General features: G+C 35.5%; 2 protein-coding genes across 4 annotated transcripts; one reads left to right on the forward strand and one right to left on the reverse strand.

Annotated features, from left to right (window-relative positions):
• The first annotated feature begins 909 nt into the window (after window positions 1–909).
• Window positions 910–15,731, forward strand: LOC105560335 (myosin light chain kinase, smooth muscle-like). Of its 3 annotated transcripts, XM_012009370.1 has the most exons (30): window positions 910–1,110; window positions 1,180–1,279; window positions 2,363–2,526; window positions 2,625–2,846; window positions 2,955–3,208; window positions 3,276–3,436; window positions 3,514–3,784; window positions 3,870–4,106; window positions 4,177–4,309; window positions 6,572–6,740; window positions 6,809–6,848; window positions 6,927–7,062; window positions 7,140–7,296; window positions 7,559–7,687; window positions 7,804–8,148; window positions 8,237–8,402; window positions 8,477–8,630; window positions 8,743–8,869; window positions 8,979–9,179; window positions 9,296–9,465; window positions 9,562–10,302; window positions 10,855–11,017; window positions 11,650–11,988; window positions 12,150–12,447; window positions 12,539–12,680; window positions 12,752–12,951; window positions 13,039–13,191; window positions 13,283–13,406; window positions 13,738–14,557; window positions 14,674–15,731. In XM_012009370.1, exons 1-30 carry the CDS (start codon window positions 946–948, stop codon window positions 14,901–14,903), a joined length of 6,711 nt encoding a protein of 2,236 aa, XP_011864760.1. In that variant the 5' UTR covers window positions 910–945; the 3' UTR covers window positions 14,904–15,731. The 3 variants fall into 3 exon arrangements, with proteins under 3 accessions (XP_011864760.1, XP_011864762.1, XP_011864761.1); XM_012009372.1 differs by lacking the exon at window positions 13,738–14,557 and having other exon boundaries at window positions 14,674–14,768; XM_012009371.1 differs by lacking the exons at window positions 910–1,110; window positions 1,180–1,279 and adding an exon at window positions 1,891–2,246.
• LOC105560334 (esterase E4-like) lies at window positions 15,669–19,839 on the reverse strand. The gene is made up of 9 exons (XM_012009369.1): window positions 19,747–19,839; window positions 19,374–19,610; window positions 18,700–18,997; window positions 17,549–17,734; window positions 17,201–17,403; window positions 16,909–17,062; window positions 16,424–16,747; window positions 16,191–16,335; window positions 15,669–16,104 (listed from the first exon to the last, which is right to left on the reverse strand). Exons 2-9 carry the CDS (start codon window positions 19,563–19,565, stop codon window positions 15,957–15,959), a joined length of 1,650 nt encoding a protein of 549 aa, XP_011864759.1. The 5' UTR covers window positions 19,566–19,610; window positions 19,747–19,839; the 3' UTR covers window positions 15,669–15,956.
• Between the last annotated feature and the right edge of the window lie 137 nt (window positions 19,840–19,976).

The raw sequence follows: 19,976 nt of genomic DNA on the forward strand, positions 1-19,976 counted from the left end.
AAAGCCAACGGCACACGGTACTATTTTTCCTACTGGATTGCTTACGAGAGCCAATCAGGATGCAGAGTTTTAGATCAGGTGACTTGAAGCTAAATCCTGGTTGGCTCTCGTAAGCAATCCAGTAGGAAAAATAGTACCGTGTGCCGTTGGCTTTACTCCTGATTGGCTCTCGTAAGGCTGATGGCAGACAACTATCCGTAAGCGCACGTGTTCCACGGCTTACGTTTTTCTCTGCCTTACCTTAAGTCTACGACTACGTCAGTCTTAAGCGCTTACAGATAGTTGTCTGCCATCAGCCTAAGGGTACTATTACATTTGTCGTACGACAAATTTTTCAAGCGTGTCGATTGGCCGCTGAATAGAAAGTTTCTAGATACTCGAGAATTTTACTATCCTTCAGCCAATCAATATGCTTAAAAACTTTGTCGTACGACAAATGTAATACCAGCCTAAGGGTACTATTACATTTGTCGTACGACAAATTTTTCAAGCGTGTCGATTGGCCGCTGAATAGAAAGTTTCTAGATACTCGAGAATTTTACTATCACGCTTAAAAACTTTGTCGTACGACAAATTCTCGAGTATCTAGAAACTTTCTATTCAGCGGCCAATCGACACGCTTAAAAAATTTGTCGTACGACAAATGTAATAGTATCCTAAAGGCCTTCACACACAAAATTCCGTAAGGACGTAAAACGTAAGCGTAAGAAAATCGGCCAATCACAGTCGAGAACATAAGGCAATAACGCAAGCAGTAGCAAATCCAATCTGTTGATTTTCTTACGCTTACGTTTTACGTCCTTACGGAATTTTGTGTGTGAAGGCCTTAAGCAACCCAGTAGGAAAAATAGCATCGTGTGTGCCGTTGGCTTTAATTTCTCTTTATGTATTTCCTCTCTTTGTTATTCTTCATCTACCTTTCTTTCTACTATTTTAGTCATATGGATGAAGGGATTAACAGACATTACGGATGGACCAAGATCGTACAAGGAGAGTATTGATGATTACGTCAGATTAACATTAAAAAGAGTTACACTTTCCGATGAAGGTACCTATTGCATTTTGGTTAAAAATAGATATGGCTGTGATAGAAGCTTCTTCTCGATCAGGGTGAGAATCTTCCTAAATTTAATTTAAATAAAAAAAGAACAAACTATAATTAACAATGTATTCAAACAGGTAAAACAACGTGCTAGATCATTGACTCCATTATCAGATTGGAATTCTGTTACTGAACGTGACATAGAAGAATACAACAATGATATGTCCTATGTGAAAAGTGAGCTTTACAATTATTTATACGCAATATTGGCTATAAAGAGAACGCTTCTAAGATTTCTAACGTTACTTGCATGAATTAAAATAAATAAATGCATCGATTATTTAGTAACATAGTAATAAATACTAACTGAAATGTCACGATATTATTGTATAACATATTAAAAATAGAATGACAAACAATCTACACACCAACTGCAACATCGTATACTTGGCTTAAATTTTAATGGCCAAGTGCCAATTGATGCCTGGAGTGCTCGCGCAAACTGACATCAATATTTAGTTTCACTATTCACATCGAATTAATATGCTGCTCGAAGATCTTCTTAAATGCATGTAAATATAATTTTGGAATGTGTGAGCCGGTATCCTGAAATGTATGTACTTTTAATTGAATTCAGAATTGGCGTACTTACAAAGTTTTGCGCTCGTAATGTAAAATAAACGCGACAGGAAAACATCCAAGTTTCCTTCATTCGAGGAACATTTCAAGATCGGTTATTTTAGTTTGCCTCCTTTACTCATCTCTTACCAACACCTCACCAACTCCACAAATTCAAAATTCAGTCGTCATCTAAACGCGAATCACTTCATATACCCTACTTTTCAAAGCCATTAGTTTTGTGACGATATAGTGCGCTGATAAAAAATATCGCAGTGAAGACTCATTTATTTGTCAACATAGAAATGCTAAATCTGTCGTATTACTTTTATAACATTATTTTATAAGATGTTAAATATGTTTTTTTCTTTTGTCCTTATTGTAATATAATACCAAAACGTGTTTGATTTACAAGCATTAATAAATATACATTGCCAAAGTAAAATAAAATTTATCATGATGCCACATGATCATGGAATCATTATTAATGCCGAAAATGAAAATATCACTATTTCACGTTTGAGGTGTTTTTGGACCAAGGATTGTTTAATCACTGACTTCTTAGAATACTTATTCGGGCATCGAGGTTAGCAAATAGAATCTGTTCTATAATAAATAAAATTTTTTCAAATAATTCTTTTAAATGTAACAGACACAGTGAAGTTTTTGTAATCCTACATTTTATCTTGTAATTTTTATCAGATGTGCCCGGTCCGATCAGTAGCGAACCCGTTGTTATTGATGGTGGGAAAAGTTGGCTATCGTTGAGTTGGGGTAAAGCAGAAAGACGAGGACCTGCACCGGTGATCGCTTATAAAGTCGAAGCGTGGTTGTTAGGCAGTGACGGAGGTGCACGATGGGCAGAGGTAAAACAAGGAAGAAAAAGATATTTCTAGCTCAACAACTCATATCTAAATTTACATAGACAAATTTCCTAAAACAAATTCTTGTTAATTCTTGTCAGTTGGGAGTTACACCGATCAATGCATTCGACGCATTCAATTTGCGAGCAGGTGGAGAGTACAAATTTCGCGTAACACCGCGAAATCGTTACGGATGGGGCGAACCAGTTACAATGACGAATTCAGTGTTGGTAATCGAAAGTACAGATCTTCCAGAATTCACAAAAATTCTACCGGGTCAATTAAAGGCTCTTGAAGGAACACCGGTAAAATTGGAATGTGAGGCAAGTTTATAAACGCAAATAGAAATATTTTATTATAGTTTTCAACTAATTTTTTCCCCCTCCCATTTTATCATTATACACGTTTTTAATTTAAATGATTTCTTTCAGATTCGCAGTGATTCCAAAGTGGAAGTACGATGGTATCGGGAAACAACGGAAATTAATCCATGTAATGACTCAAGATTTGCGATATATCATAATGGTTCTAAATGTTCTTTGACGATTGCAAATATTAAGGAGGATGATTCTGGAAGATACGTTTGCGAAGCAAGCAATAGAATCGGTAAAGTGTCGTCGTTTGCTAGAATTCTCGTTGTTACTGATCCAAGAATTATCGAGGCCGATGCTAAACTTAAAACGAGGTAAGTAAATGTATCATCTCGCTCCAGCAAAGCTTATATTAATAACTTGATGTAATTCTATTAAAAGTTTAAGTATCGAACCGGAAGACAAACCGCCGCACTTTACCATGAGGATACGGGACAGACGAGTGCAAACAACTTATCCAGTAAGACTTACTTGCCAGGTCATCGGACATCCTGTTCCAGAAATTACTTGGTACAAAGACGGAACGGAACTCTCTCAAGATGGTAATTAATTTGACTTATTAACACTGCCTAAGAGGAAATTTCCTGTATCTTTTCGCTGTACGTTTTTATTTTTTTAGATCGCCATATCTATTGGGATAATGACTCGAACTTTCATACTCTGGAAATAATTCATTCCGCTCTCGAAGACTCTGGATGTTACATGGTGACAGCGAGGAATATAAACGGCTCGGTGTCTTGTCGATGTACTCTCGTGGTGGACAAAGGAATTCGGGCCTACGTCGCACCCGAGTTTCTTCGTGAGCTCGACGTGGCCTACACGATTCATTCAGGCGGAGAACTACGAATGTCGGCACAACTTGAAGCCTATCCGAGTGTTGGTGTCGTCTGGTAAGCGATGCTGACGGTTGACGATACTCACATTTATGACAATACGATTCATGTATTGTTTTTTTTTCTCTTTATACTCACATAGGCATCGCGATGGTATTCGCCTGCGACCGAGTAGAAGAGCGATAATGACACTGAGCCATGACGGCACAGTCCAATTTTCTCTGGCTAATGTTACTGTACGAGATGCAGGAGTTTACAGTTGCACTGCAACGAATGTAGTCGGTCAAACTGAGACATCCACCAGGGTAGCTGTTACAGCTGCGATCCAGGATCAATCGTCCATCGATGGATCATCCAAAATTACATGTCCAGATATACCGTGAGCTCGATCATTGTAACTTGTCTGGCGTACAGCTACAAAGTTGTAAATACGATTATTTTACTTTTAGACATTCGAAGGAGCCTCTTTTCGTCACGAAACCTCTATCAACCGAAGCGCTCGAGGGCGATACAGTTGTCATTCTTTGTGAAGTGGTCGGAGATCCTAAGCCGGAAGTAATATGGTTGCGCGATTTTCTCAAGGTAAACTACATGAATATTTTGTTATTTATTTCAATTAAATTAAACTTTTATCTGCAACCCTTTGCCTCTTTTGAAATACAAATTCGTAATGTAATAAGATGGTGATACAATTTTTAAAAAATGAAAAAGAAACTGATTTAAAAGGAACTTTTATTGTATTTTGGTTAATTAGTCGCAATTAAAAATGATAGACGATCGAGAAACGACAAATTGTGTAAATGGTGAAATGACGTGTATCTAATGCTGACTTAATCTGTGTAATATGGGTCAAGGTGGCTACGAAAAAATGACTACGTAGCAGAGCGTAACAGAGAAGGTATTGTAACCATAAGTAGGCAAGACATTTTATGCTCAGAAGGAAATGGCATTGACATTGGATAGCCTCTTATATGGTAACAATACATTACGTCATATTACATTTTTAATGCGGACGAAGGAATGAAATTCAATATGTATCTCATTTGAGAAAGGGATTCAGATTGCCAATTGACGATGTGAGTACGTATCCACGATTGGAAACGGAAGTGATGCATTGACCAAAGAAACATGCGCATCTACGTCACTTGAGAATATCTGCATAATCGTAAAATGCGTACAAAACAGTATCCCCACTTGTCGTCGAGACCAACTCGGCTTCCTTCGACGATGAAACGGCACTGTAGCTGTCGAGCGGCAAAACAGTCGTCGTGTAACTTTAGCGAACGAACAGCCGTTTCAACTTTGGATCACTTGTATGACAAATGTAAAATCATCGTTCTGTGTCCCAGGTGAAACGTGAATTACTATTTCGATTCAATCTGCAAAACGCATGTTTAGTCTGTTCTGGTCAAATTCAATTTTTAGCAGTTAAACAAGTTTTAATTAATTATTCTATTATTCATCAAGAAAGTTAAATTCAATTCGATGTGGAATACGACAGTGTGAGTATGACAATTTACATAATTATTTGTTCAGAGCTGAAAAAAAACAAAATCCTAAATCAAACTAAATACATTAAAAGATTATGTATAAAATTATATTATAAATATATAATTATAAATGTACCTGTCTTAGAATTTTGTTAAAAAGTTAACAGTACAATCTTTTTTTCCTCTTATTTACAGATATGCAATTATACATTATCGTAGGTATATGATTGCAAGTTTAATATACACTTTATTAAATAATATATATTCTTTTAAATTTGTTTCTAACATATACACACATTACTGTTTGCATTTACATACATACATGTATACTGTACGATGAAACCAAAAAGTTGGCGCAAACTGTCTCTGTAAGAATTTATAGCATCTATCCTGTTAATCGGGAAGTATCCTCCGCATAAATTTTAGCGTAGGTAAATCGTAATGTGACAGGCGCAAGATAGATCTACATCTAATTATAAATCTCTCCTGTTTATTATTTATTACAATTGTCACAATTCAAATTTAAGGATTAAAACTTGCAACTTTCCACGTTTAGACGTCATTAAAGTATATGAAATCATTAAGTTGATGAGGAACAGTAATATATATTGGTACTCATGTAATACGTTCAACCAGATCAGACTGCAGCAATCTTCGACTTTCGCTCCCTATATGGGCTAGAATCGTGACGAAGACATATCTCTCTTACCTCTCTTTTCAGCTCTCCTCTTCGTTTCCAACACCACACGCAGAGTTTTAACCCTGTCTCATAATCTTGCGTAAGAACTAATATCCAAAGTCACATTCGCCAGAAGATGTCCAAGCAAATGCGACGTATCAGTGATCACGTTCGAGAACATGTTAAACTATATTGTTGCACCCGCTGGCCCACTCGCGTGTTTCACTCACTCTTCGTGGAAAAGAACTGTTTATTCCTCGGGAATATAGCTACAGGTTAAAAATTCAATTTCGAATCGCTAAGCTGCCCGTCATCAAGGGAACATCGCATCTTCAATCTTTATACTGAAAGACAGTTTAATTCAGTTAATAATAATGTTACCATCAAAAATCGAAATTGATACATTCTCACTATATGTTATAATTTCATAAGTTAAATATGTACTACCACATTGAATGGCGTCACTATTGTGCAAATTTCGATTTTCGAATTATTTCTACGAGTATGTATGCACGCAGTTAGCGATGAAATTTACGTGTATGAAATAAGCGAGAACGGAACGAACGTTGATAAGAAACAGTAAACACGATTCAGTTCCGTTGAATTTACTACTTGCAGTACTTGTAGATCTCTTGAGTTCTATGCATGTTCATATTTTATATGAATTCTTTGCAGCCCGACTATTATAGGGACGCACCTCACTTCCGACTGGTGGATGCAGGGCCACAATATCGGTTGGAAATACCTTACGCTAAGCTCGACTTTACTGGAACATATTCCGTGATAGCTCGCAACTGCCATGGAGAAGCTAAAGCTGTAATTTCCTTACAGATATATGCCAAAGGTAAACTTGGAGAAATGAACAAAATTTACTTTACGTTGAACAAATGTTATTCAACGATTTTTTTTCAGGACAAGGCAAAGACGAACAAACGCAGAAATCTCTTCATGGGTGAGTTATTACGAAACGCGCATATATACGTTTCTCTTTATTTGCATCGTTTCATTAATAAAATGTTAAACTTTCTAGAAAAGTATTGACACTGCCGATTATAAAGAGAGAATTGCGAGATCTTCGGTGTTGCGACGGTGACGCTATCTCCTTGGAGTGTAAGGTTTATGCCACACCAGAACCACCTTTGATTCGTTGGGAACGTGGAGGCAAAGTAATAAGAGATTTAAATGATGTCTTAGTAATGTCGCACATACCTGATAGATTATTATTTAAAGTACCTTTCATCAGATTATAGCCATGGTGGGCGATTTTGCTTCCGAATTCGATGGTGAAACGGCACGATTGAGTATCCAGCATGTCTATCCCGAGGATGAGGGAGAATACACGTGTGTGGCTTACAACGACCTTGGAAAAGCATATACGTCAGCCTGTTTAGTTGTAGATGGTAATTTTATATTACTTTTTCTCTCTCTCTCTCTCTTCGAATACAGACGCGGTGCGAATTGTGAAACACATTTGTATTATTATGCCGATTAATTTGCAAAGTTGCGTAACGACATGACTAATAAACATGAGTTTATCATAATTTCGTATAGCACGTACTATACATATAGCACATACTTGGTGATATGTATCTTTATCGAAAAACTTGAAACTTTGTAAATGTTTCGAAGGCGTAATGATTTGAATTAATGTATATGTTGTAGTCCCCGAAGGAAAAGAAAGTATATTGAGCCAAAGATTGACGAGACCAATGGGTCTGCTGTCAGCAGGATCGACTCCGAGATCAACACCACGATCGACGCCTATTCGAAGCTTGTCACCGGCGGTTTCACGTAAATCTAAAATAAAAATATAAAAATTAATTTTATAGAAGAAAGCGTAAAGTTTAAGAAAGGGATTAGAGAAATATTAAACAACAAAAATAATCAAATAAAAAAATTATTTTCAGATGGGCGCGAACTCAGATCACCGCAAGTTCTGCTACGAGGTGACATATCAAGGAAGCCGAAAGTTTGCCCGCCGAAATTTTATGCAGTGCCGCACAATCGTCTGGTTCAGGAAGGCGAAACTGTGCGTTTCCAGTGTGCTGTAGTTGGTCATCCGGTGCCTTGGATAAAATGGGACAAGAATGGTACCGTTGTAACACCGAGCACGAGGATCTCCATTAAAGAACGGGATGACGTTAAGATACTTGAAATCGTCGACGTAATACAAGAAGATGCCGCTCTTTACCGAGTGACAGCAGAAAACGATTTCGGTAGAATTGAAGCCAGTGCTCGTCTCGAAGTAATAAGTACGTATCTACGTATGAGATATAAAAAAAATACTTTCTTTCTATCTTACAAAAATCTTATTCTATAAATGTGCATTAATTGTATAAGATCGATACGAAGCGACAAGTCGAACTATCAGAACTAGAAGTGCCTCACCTAGAACATACCCTTCGTTTGACCGAAGTCTTCTGCCAACTACCAGTAGAATAAACAGCCGTCTGCAATTGGAATGCCGCGTAAGAGGAACGCCGAGCGTGACATCAACGTGGTATAGGTAAAAATTCGGGGATTTTTCATTGCGTAAAACAAGTTTGCAACAAAGTATCAGTACTTATAAATTTTGTCTAGAAATGGGCGACCGTTGGAGCGATCCTCCAGAATAAAAAGACATTTCGATGGCACAACTGCTAAAATCGAAATACCAAAAGTGAAAGCAAGTGATGCGGGTGAATACACCTGCGTAGCGACTAATATTCTTGGGTCAATAAGAAGCAGTTGTCAGGTGAATAAGAAATTACACAAAGAAATACAATTTATCGTCAATTTGTTAACAATGTTCTTTTAGCTCTTCTACTACATCATTTCTTTAATTAAAAATATATGATTGTATACAGGTGACCGTGTTAGATCCCCACAACTCGTCTATTGCGGACAAAAATCCACCGCGATTTCGGCAATCATTGCCAACAGAATCAATTGTCATGGAGAATTATTGTTATGAATTTCAAACCGGAATTACGGGTAAAATTAATTAATTAATGTTTTAATTAATAAACAATTGTTAAACTTATATGTTTAACTGAACTAAGTAAATCTTTTAAAACAAAATCTTTTTTCTCTATTGTTTCAGGTACACCTCCTTTCACGATTACTTGGTCCAAAGATGGTCGTAAATTACCTGACAACGATTATTATAAATATATTGTATATGGAGATGGAGGTATTGCTCTTAGAATATCGAAAGTTCGTCCACAAGATGCTGGTGAATATACCTGCGTTGTACAGAACGATTTTGGTGTTGCATCATGCAGTAGTCTTTTTGCCGTGCAAGGTCTGATTTATCTTTCAATTTTTAGTTTGATTTTAATATTATCACTAGATTATTTTCTTATTTAGTATTATCGCTTTACATTATCTCTTAACTTATCTCTTAACATTTTAACACAGATTACAAGGACACTGTCAAGTTGCCGCTACAATTTACAAAAACTCCGCTATCAGTTATTGCCGCTAAAGGCAGTACGGCTTGTTTCTGTGCAAGAGCACAGTGTGGGAAATCTATGGAAATTATTTGGAAAATTAATGGAAAAGATGCTCGAGAAAATGCAAGATGCAAAGTACGTAAAATAAAAATAAAATACACTTTATCATTGGTTGTAAATTATATGTATCTCGAGTGCAATTATTACTAATTATTATTTGTGTGTTTGAAGATTGAAAAAGATGGTAGTGTCAGCATCTTACGAATACGTGACATATCATTACGCGATACAGGAGAGATTCGATGCATAGCTACCGTGAATGGAAAGGGTCCGACCATCAGTTGCATTGCCAAGCTGCAGTTACAAAATTCGTTATACAATTTCAGTGACTTCGCGAAGAAGTCTGAAGATATTCAATCTCGTGCAGAGGTCAAATTATCATTAACAAACCCTAATCTTGCCAGCATGCCGGAAAAAATGGCAAATCAATCGTCATTAAAATGTCGAAGACATCACGATAAGTCGCTAATACGTACCAGATCATCTTCGTTTCCTCGATGTACTGCATCGAATACTAAACATATTTCTCCTTTGCCAATGAGAAAACATATTTCTAATAATGCGTCAAATAATGTCCACAACTCACGGTTTGCTGACGATTTACCTATACAAAGAATTATAAAGAAAAGTTTAGACAGTAACCTTTTCCAATTTTCAAAATATCAAAGATTAAATGAAAAAGATATAGCTAATTCTTCCGTAAAATTGTTATCGCCAAGAGAAATGGAACAATGCCGTCAGAACATTGACTCTACACCGAGCAAGAAACATGTGGAATCGTATCCAGAAGAGTTGATAAAAGCTACGATAATAAAAGAACCAACTGACATTAGCGTATTTAAAGGAAACAGGACAGTAATCAAAGTAACTTACGAAGGGTGTCCCGAACCAACAGTCAAGTGGCTTCAAGTGGTAAGTTTAATTCTTTTACTTTTAATACGAATTTTATTCATCGGTCTACAGAGGATTTAATTTAATATATATTTTATCAATAACTAATTTTGCCTGTGAAAGAGATTACTATTCTCAATGAGCGTTCTATGCTGCTTCGTGATATGTGTATAAACTACGATATCAATATATGCAACACGATTGCATTTAATCTAAACAGATTTAAGCGCACATCACAGCATGAATACGCACGACTATCTTCACACAGAAATTAATCATTGAGAATGATCGTTTGCTTATCTTTGGCCTCGGGAATTACATATACTGAAATAATATTTCTTACTATAATGCACATAAAATTCCCACCAGAGTCGTAACAGACGTTTAAACTTTGAGAAAGCCAATCGAAATACGTAGGTCGGTCGTCATGTCATTTGCTTCTCGTCACACAGCCACGTGTGCAGCTGGCGTGGATCAACTTTATTTGTGTTATATTGATTCTTAGATATTGACACTGCCTCTGACATATTTCGGTGTGTAACATATGGTAAAAGATTTTTATTTGATTTCAAGAATCGAGAATTGCAACCAGGCGAGAAAATTGGAATTGTCAGCAGGGACGGTACATCTTATCTGACGCTGGACGATGTGACATACGATCACGCTGGAAAATACCAAGTCTCAGTGGAAAATCCTTTAGGCAAAGCTCGAAGATTCTTTAGCTTAGCTGTGGAAGGTAAACTGTCTACTTATATTGTTTGCTTTCTCTGTCATACACCAAAAATTTATGGCACTACTAGCCTATGACTCAGCGCTACTCCACTCGGCCTTGATTTAATCGAAGTTGATCGACGGTGCTCAATTATAAACAAATTTTTACGATTGACTGTTCGACATGTTCACAAACAGAGATATCGTCCATTGTTCCATGTGCATAAGTGCGTGTTACACAGTCCAGTTCCTTTTCTTGCGTACAAGGTAGACAGCAGTCTCACGTGACATACCGCGCAATAATTCCTCCTTTCCGCGCTTCCTCCACTCTCGCACCAGTTCCACCTCTTCTTTCTCTTTCCTTGAACCGGCGCGGGCGTATGCCTAGGAATCAGAAGACGCATGTATCGTGAAAAGGAATATACGTGTCGCGGCGCATCTGAACAACGTAACGTCATCTTAACTAACGTGACGTGCAAATTCTTTCAAAACACATTACCACAGTAAAATTTAAATTAATCGCACGAACTGCAGATAAGATAGTAACCGCGTGTTATAAACAGTTTATTTAAAGTGGGTTTCGGTGATTTACATGAATGGGAATGTAGTGCTTAAACATCTCGTTCTTGTTAAAGGGAGCTTTTGATTTCTACTCAGGTCCACCCGTATCACTCGCGGATAAACCGAGTGTAAGCTTCAACGCTGGCCAGATTACAATCGTTTGGCGATCTCCCTCTTACGACGGAGGTCGAACTGTGACCGGATATACTGTGGAAGCAAAACGTGCCGGTGAAAGCACGTGGATGACAATTGCAGAGTCTTGTCATTCGCTGAGTCATACGGTAGCAATAACTGGAAAGAATTTCGTGACACCGGGTGAGAGTTACTGTTTCCGCATCCGAGCTGAAAATATCCACGGACTCAGCGATCCTGGCATGGAATCCGACCCTGTCAGAATCCCAAAACAAGAAGAAACGATGCTTCAAGAGGAAGAAGGTAATTTACTCTTAAAGGTCCTTGAAATTATATTCTCTTATAGCTCTTGTAATATCTTATTCGATCTATCTAAAAGTATTTAAAACATTATCCTGAGATATGTAAATGGTAAAAATTTAATTATAATCCTTAAAAAATGATAATTTATTTGACTTTTTAAGACGAATTTGAAGCGAGCTTTGAAGCTCGTTTAGTAGTACCGGAAGAGGGCAAACTTTTTGGCGAAAGATACGACGTTCTCGAGGAATTAGGAAAGGGACGATATGGTGTAGTGAAGAAAGTCATCGAACGATCGACAGGCATGAATTTTGCTGCCAAATTCGTTAAAACGATTAAAGCGAAAGATCGCGAACAGGTTCGCGAAGAGATTAAAATTATGAACGCATTACGGCATCAGAAGCTTCTACTACTGGCTGCCGCTTACGAAAGTCCTCGTGAAACAGTGCTGATCACGGAATAGTAAGTACATAATTTAATATCGCGTTCATTAGATGAATTAATAAAGAATTTAATTTCAACGATATTATAATATCTATATATTCTTTTTTAGCATTTCAGGTGGAGAACTGTTCGAGAGAGTAGTGGCTGACGACTTTACTTTAACCGAAAGGGACAGCATTCTCTTTATGAGACAAATTTGCCAAGGAGTCGAATATATGCATCAAAATAAAATTGTGCATCTAGATTTGAAAGTGCGTTTTTCACGGATTGTAGATGTTAATTTGATACACTAACTAGATAATGTTTTCCTTTCATTTTACAGCCAGAAAATATAATGTGCCGTACGCGAACTTCTCATCAGATTAAACTAATTGACTTTGGATTGGCCCAGGCTTTAAAATCTGATACACCGATTAGAGTACTTTTTGGCACACCGGAATTTATTCCACCGGAAATTATAAGTTACGAACCTATCGGCACTGAGTCAGATATGTGGAGCGTCGGTGTAATTTGTTATGTTCTGTAAGTGTTGATTATTTTCAAATAATTATTTTTAAACAATATAATCCAATTGGCATGCTTTTTTGTAATCAATTATTATTGGTGTAGATTGACCGGTTTATCGCCATTCATGGGAGACAATGATGCTGAAACTTTTGCGAATATTACACGAGCGGATTACGATTTAGAAGACGAAGCTTTCGATGCCATTTCGAATGACGCTAAAAATTTTATCAGCAGTTTACTTGTTAAACGAAAAGAGTAAGCTTTTATAGCTTTCTTATTATAGAGGATTAGTTACAGTTTAGTCACACGTAAACTTGAATTTACCTGTATATATTCCTTGGTATAGATTACGCATGTCTGCCACGCAATGCTTGGAACATCCGTGGATGGTACAACATGCTACGGCTATGAGCAGAGTAGTTTTGCCGACAGAAAAACTAAAGAAATTCATCATACGGAGAAAGTGGCAGGTGTGTATTAACACATTTTATTCAAAATTATGTTAAAATATGTTATTGTTTGGAATATTGTTAGAAATTGAGAAGAAAAATTTTACAAATTTAAAATAGATGAGCATTACTTTTGAATAAACAATATTTGAGATAGTATGTTTTATTAAAAATAACAAAATCGGTAAAACTTTACCTGACATTTAATGATATGTTTTACGTTGCTTACTAGATTTTCTCCATTGACCCAATAAATTAGCATAACTTTTTTAGCTTAAACTTTGTTTCAAATAATCTTAGCATGTATTTAAGTCTGCGGTGTGCATGTGCTGTGTGCCTTTTATTTTAATAGAAAACAGGAAATGCTATTCGCGCGTTGGGAAGAATGGCGATTCTTTCGTCGTATGGTAGACGTAATCCCACAACAATAGCAGAATCACCTACACTTGAACAACAGTTCGATAGCATTGAGATGCAAGATTCTGATGGAATTAAATCAATTCGTACTACTGTTGATGAAGATACAGAACACGATGAGGCAAGTACGAAAGAAAACTCTGTGGAAACGCAGACAAATTCGACGTTTGTGGCGGAAGTAAATATGACAGTACAACAAACATCGACAAAGGAAGAAAGTAGCTTAAATGATTTTTCAAAGCGAATGAATATTGAAAAAGAGATGCCTAGATTAGACACCGAATTAATACCAAAGGCAGAAGACATTCCAGAAAACGTCATGGAGCATTTAGAGCTTTTAGTATCGAAAGAAAATAAGGAAAACAACAAAGAAACAATTGATAGATCTTCTGAAATAGAACAACATATGATTCTAAAGTCGCCGACGTTGCATAAGATATTTCGAGGTGATTCACGCGATTCTGGAATAGGTGATTGCAGCTCGAGCTTAGCGACTTCTTCATTACAAGTAGATGAACTAGGAATGGTGTCAACTATTAAAGAAGAAATAGATTCTGAGACTCACGATCGAGAAAGCAAACGAACCTTAGAAAAAGAAGAAGATTGGCGAAATTTAACGGCAGAAATCTTAGTAAGTTTAGTACAAGACAAAGAAACTCTTCTTAGCGACACGGAAATTACTGAGGACGATGGCAAGGTAGCTACAAAGTGTAACTTGACTAAAGCTTCGTGTGAAACTAATTCTGTGCAGAAAGGTGTGTGTAAATGTCATTAAATTTGCTTGTAATACAATAGCAGAATCACAAGCAATTGCAATTATTTACCTTGAAAATAAATTAAATGACGTTATTAAAATATTTCAATTTCGCAGTTATCGACGAGAATACGGACACAAGGATATTAAGCAGACATAATCACGATAAATTTCTTCCAACCGGAAACGTAAGTCGTACAGCCAGGATATTTGAAAGAGAAAGTGAAGGCTCAAGTTTGAACAATTCGCAAGTTTCGATGGCACAGCGTGCGTATCCTGCCACTATAATCACAGGAAAGCCGCACAACGAGAGAATACAGAAAGCTTTCGCATTCTGGAACAAATAAAAAATATGTTTTGAAATACACATTGAATAGTACACAAATCGGAGTATGTAAATGAATCGTCGTATCATTTTCAAGTAAAATAGAAACATATTGTTTGCGAGAAGTCACGAATTTGTAGAAAGATTGTACTTTAGATACGTATATAGAGGCGTGGTATACAATTCATTAAACAGTCAGAATTTTTGCATGTTTCTAACATTGAAAAATAAATTTCCATTAATTTATCAATTATATTAACACAATTTCGATTTGATGGAAGAGATATGCTCTTATTGTTAGAATGAGCGATTATTTCCATGGAGAATTTATCCAAACAACAATTTTTATTAATCGTGTCGCAGCAAGCGGAAAAATTTGAGTCTCAAACTTGTTGTATTAAATATAACCCGCTTTTTAGTGTTTTTTTATTTAAACGCTAATTGTATCCACAAGTTGAAAGAAATACTTTTGCTATATCGAAATATATATATATTTCGTCATTTTATTTTTCAGTTTCAAAAATAATTTCAAAGTATACGTTATTGCTGCGTAGATATACAATTGGCACTTTTATTAGGTAACATGTTTTAAAATACGTGTATTGACGAACATCGTTAACAAACGTATACATACATATATACATATGTACATAATTGAATAAGCGACCTTTCGCTAAATAATTGATGATATTATATCCAGTATTATGTTTGGCAGAATGCATAAGTATACTTTGAATTTGAGATTGTTGATTTGCGAACATGTCCCCGCAGTTGTATCGTAAAGATGAGACGAACAATCTGTATTATTACTATAAGTTATTTACATAGAAAAATAAAGAATATATATATACCAGTTGTTGATATTAATACTCACACAAAAATATTTTACATTTACACATACACACACACACACACATATTAAATGTACAACTATAAGATTCTTATTGATATAGGTATCTGAAATACACATAATCTTGGAAATTTTACATTTTTAGTTGATATACTATATGTATATTATATTATGATATGGTATATACTATTATATATTTAGTTGATATACTATTTTGCAAAATTTTTATGGCTCCAACTCTTGCAATATGCTATCACAATCAGTAACAGTTAAAAGTTGACAAGTATCATCGATATTTAAATAATTAAAGGTGTCTGCTGTTGCTGGTGGCCAAATAGTAGTTACATGTTGATCTAAGACGGGTGTAGGATTTCTAAAAACAAAAAATATTTTTATTTTACTATCTTTTCTAATAATCTTTCAGTTGTCAATGTCAGTTGTATAGCTTCTGATAATTACCCGGTCTTTGCAAAATTGGTCCACATTCTCGTAAGAATTTCTAATATCTTCCGATCTTTTGTACCTATTGCCGGCGGTTTAGGATCATTAATTTTACACTTAGGCATATAAAAAAGGTACGACATATCATCGGTGTGAGAAGCTCCTAAAAAAGTATATAAATTATTGTATTATAAATAGATAAATTAATTCTTAATCACAAGAGTCTTATATAAGTTACGTGACTCCTATACCGATTGTAGTAAATCGGTTTCCCATAAGTTTCGTCTCAGTCATTTGGTTTCCAACATAAGAAAATTTATACAAATAAGTCGGCACTTGCTTCCTTTTTCTTCGTTTATCCACAAAATCATTAATAGGAATATTAAAATGCATGTCACTCAAGCATCGTATAATAGATGGGACACTTTCTTCAGTAAATGGTTTATTTTGAAAATATCTCTGTTTAATTCGTTCTGTCAACTGCATTATCTTTTGGGGGTTTTGCAAATTTGAAAAATTTTCTACGTAACGTGGTAGATCCGCATACATTGTCTTCAAAGTCATTTCGCTAGTATCTATTAACAGATAATATTAATCCATGAGTTTACAATGATTCAAAGCCATACTGGAAATTATTACATATAATAATGTATTTTAATATATGTGTAATATAATACATAACATGTGATAATATCTAGTATAAGTAAATTTGTTAATTTTTATTAATTTTTTATACCTTTCATAAACATAATATATTCATGAGAAGTGTAACCAAGCATGATTGGTATATTGTCGTTATCAAGTAACTGAGAGATGGGATATGGAAGAAACGGCCTTTTTGCTTTATCGTCGATTGTAGGTCCAAATGGGATATTAAGAACGCGCGCTTCCTATAAAACATATATCACACTTGGATGATTAGCGACAGTATTAATAAATTCTCACATTTAATATGATGCATTAAGATAGTTCAATTCTTGTGAACACAAATAAAAATTTAATATACAATATAAAAAATTATTTCTCACCTCTGGAGTGAGAACTTTATGTTGTGCCTTGACAATTTCAACGGTGGGTACTGTTTGAAGAAATTCAATAACTTTTTCAGGATCCTTAGAATCATTGCCAAGTATCGACGCAAGTTTAAAAGAATTGACTTCTGGCTGGCTTCTTACCATCGCCCAATCACAGGTAACTATACCACTCTGAAGAATAGCTTTGTGGAAGAGACCTAAAAATATGCATATGTGTGTAAGAGAGAGAAAAATAATATTAATATAAAATAATAATATTCTATTTGTGAACAAATTATATTTTTAATTTATTATTGCTATTTGTTAAGAATACATTATATATGTATATATATATATATATACCTTTAGCTAACGGTGACAACGTTAGAAAGTGTGTGGAACTGCTACCTGCACTAACGCCAAAAATAGTGATGTTATTTGGATCTCCACCAAATGCCTCGATATTTTCGTTGATCCATTTCAGTGCGGCAACTTGATCTTTCAGACCTTGGTTTCCACTTGCTACTTTGTGACCAAGATTTAAGAAACCTTGACAAATAAAACATCGGAAATTAGTAAACAAATAAGGATAAAAATGTGTACTCTGTTCTACATTTGTCGCTGATATGTGATAAGAATGTTTCAAACTTCTACACAAGAGATAGGGCAGAGAGGGGCACAACGGGAATGTCTTTTTTTAAGCGTTTTAAAAAATAAACAAAGAAAGATAGACAAGTAATTTTTATTATGATATAAAATGTAATCATTTATCTTTTATACATAAAAAACTGAATTTAGTCAACAAAATATAAACACTTTGTTTAACGAAAAAACAAAATATTGTGTAACTCCCCGGGTTCGGGGCACAACGGGAAGTACCCTTGTAAAGTACGTCGCCTTACAGATTGTATTCATTGTATTAGATTTACGCTTTGACTTCTTGGACTTTAATCTTTTTCTTCAAGAAGTTGGCGCCTGTAGGGAGATTCTGTTAGAATCACGGTTGCACCCCGACGTCAGAAGGATCTGCGTCCCATATTATTTGTTTAATGCACTTAATGCACTTAACAAGAAACGTGTTAATAATAAGAAATCACAGAATCGCAGAACGGAGAATTCGTATCTCTCCCCGTTATGCCCCGCACGCTTTTATAACTAATTACCCCTACTATGCACAAGATATTTGACACAAATAAACATGTTACACATGTGAAGGCATAAGGATAGTATATTATTGAAATCTACCATGTAAATTTTTAACTAAATATTCATCATTAGAAAATATGTAAAAAGGCAAAGAGAACTAATGTTGAACGAAAACTTGGAGAAAACACATTTTTACTAGTAAACTTATCCATTAATGACTGCAAAAAATGATAAACATATCGTAATTGTGCCTGATAACATATACACATACAACTAACACCAATATGCGTCTCATATTTTTCAAGTAAAAGCTAATTCCCTTTTATGTCCCACTCTCCCCTACGATTTCTCGAGAGCCTCTATCTTACCAAGAGCACCAAGTCTGTAGTTTATAGATACTAGAATGACATCTTTTGCTGTAAGGTAATCAGATCGTTTCGCAGTGTCGTTGCCGGAACCCATCACATAGCTTCCACCATGAATCCATACCATAACTGGATTCCCTGTCGTTCGATAGACATTGTACGGTACATAAACGTTAAGGTACAGACAGTCTTCGCTACCGATAATCTTTTGAGGTGGCACTTGTTCAAACTGTGCACAAACGTCGCCAGCATTTTTGGAAGCGTCTCGAATACCTTCCCAGGCAGCAGGAGGCTCGGGATCCTGATTTTGAAAAACAATAAAATGTGATTTAATATTGAGTAAAATAATGATTTACATCGCAATCGGGTAATTTATTATTCTTTTCCTGGTATACGAACAAAATAATTGCGATACGTTAGAATAAATGTGAAATATTTTTAAACAGACAAAAATATATAAAAATACATGACAAATTATTTAAGCTTGATAAATAAGACAAATAAGATTTTCCGGTAAGAAACACAAATGTCGCAATGTGACACAATGGCTCATTTATCGAATGCCACTGTGTGTCCCAGTGAGAAATGATCCGTCGAAACGATGTCGATTCGACATCGATCGACAAGTCTTTGGAGTTACACTGTGTGTCTCTTACTGAAAAAACGTTTTAAATTACCTTAAATCTCAACTGGCCCACTGGTGGAGCAGCAAAAGGTATGCCTTTGAAAGAGAGGTAATGAGAACCGAGAACATTTTCTTCAAAGATTCCTTGTAGCTTTCCTTGTTTCACAGTCACAACAGGTATATCCATGATGAAACAAGAACTGTTTACTTCATACTGAACTGTGTACGAACATACCTCGTACATGTATACTGTTAGCCATTTTTAGAGATACTGCTATCCTTGAACCGACTATAGCGTTTATATATTCAACATTGATAATGACGCAGATAATGATAAAGTATGATTAACGATAAGCAACAATTCATAACTTTATGTTTATGTCATACTTCTAACATATATTATTAACACATCTATAAGTACTCACCAGTTAAAACGCAAATTAATCCTCTAAAATGTTATTAGATTTTACAACTCGATTTAAAACGTGTTGAAACAATTTTATATTGCGACATTTATACTTCTTTGAGTTGTTGACGGGTGTGTTATCTTATATCTCAAACAGTACTTATTTTACAAGCTGTCTTTCATCGTTAATTAATGGTTTATCATATGTACTTTTTATCGCAGATCCGTATATATTGCTATCATACATAA

This window comes from Vollenhovia emeryi, unplaced genomic scaffold (assembly GCF_000949405.1).
Source record: "Vollenhovia emeryi isolate VEMERY1.0 unplaced genomic scaffold, V.emery_V1.0 DF939232.1, whole genome shotgun sequence".
Classification (NCBI taxonomy): Eukaryota; Metazoa; Arthropoda; class Insecta; order Hymenoptera; family Formicidae; genus Vollenhovia; species Vollenhovia emeryi.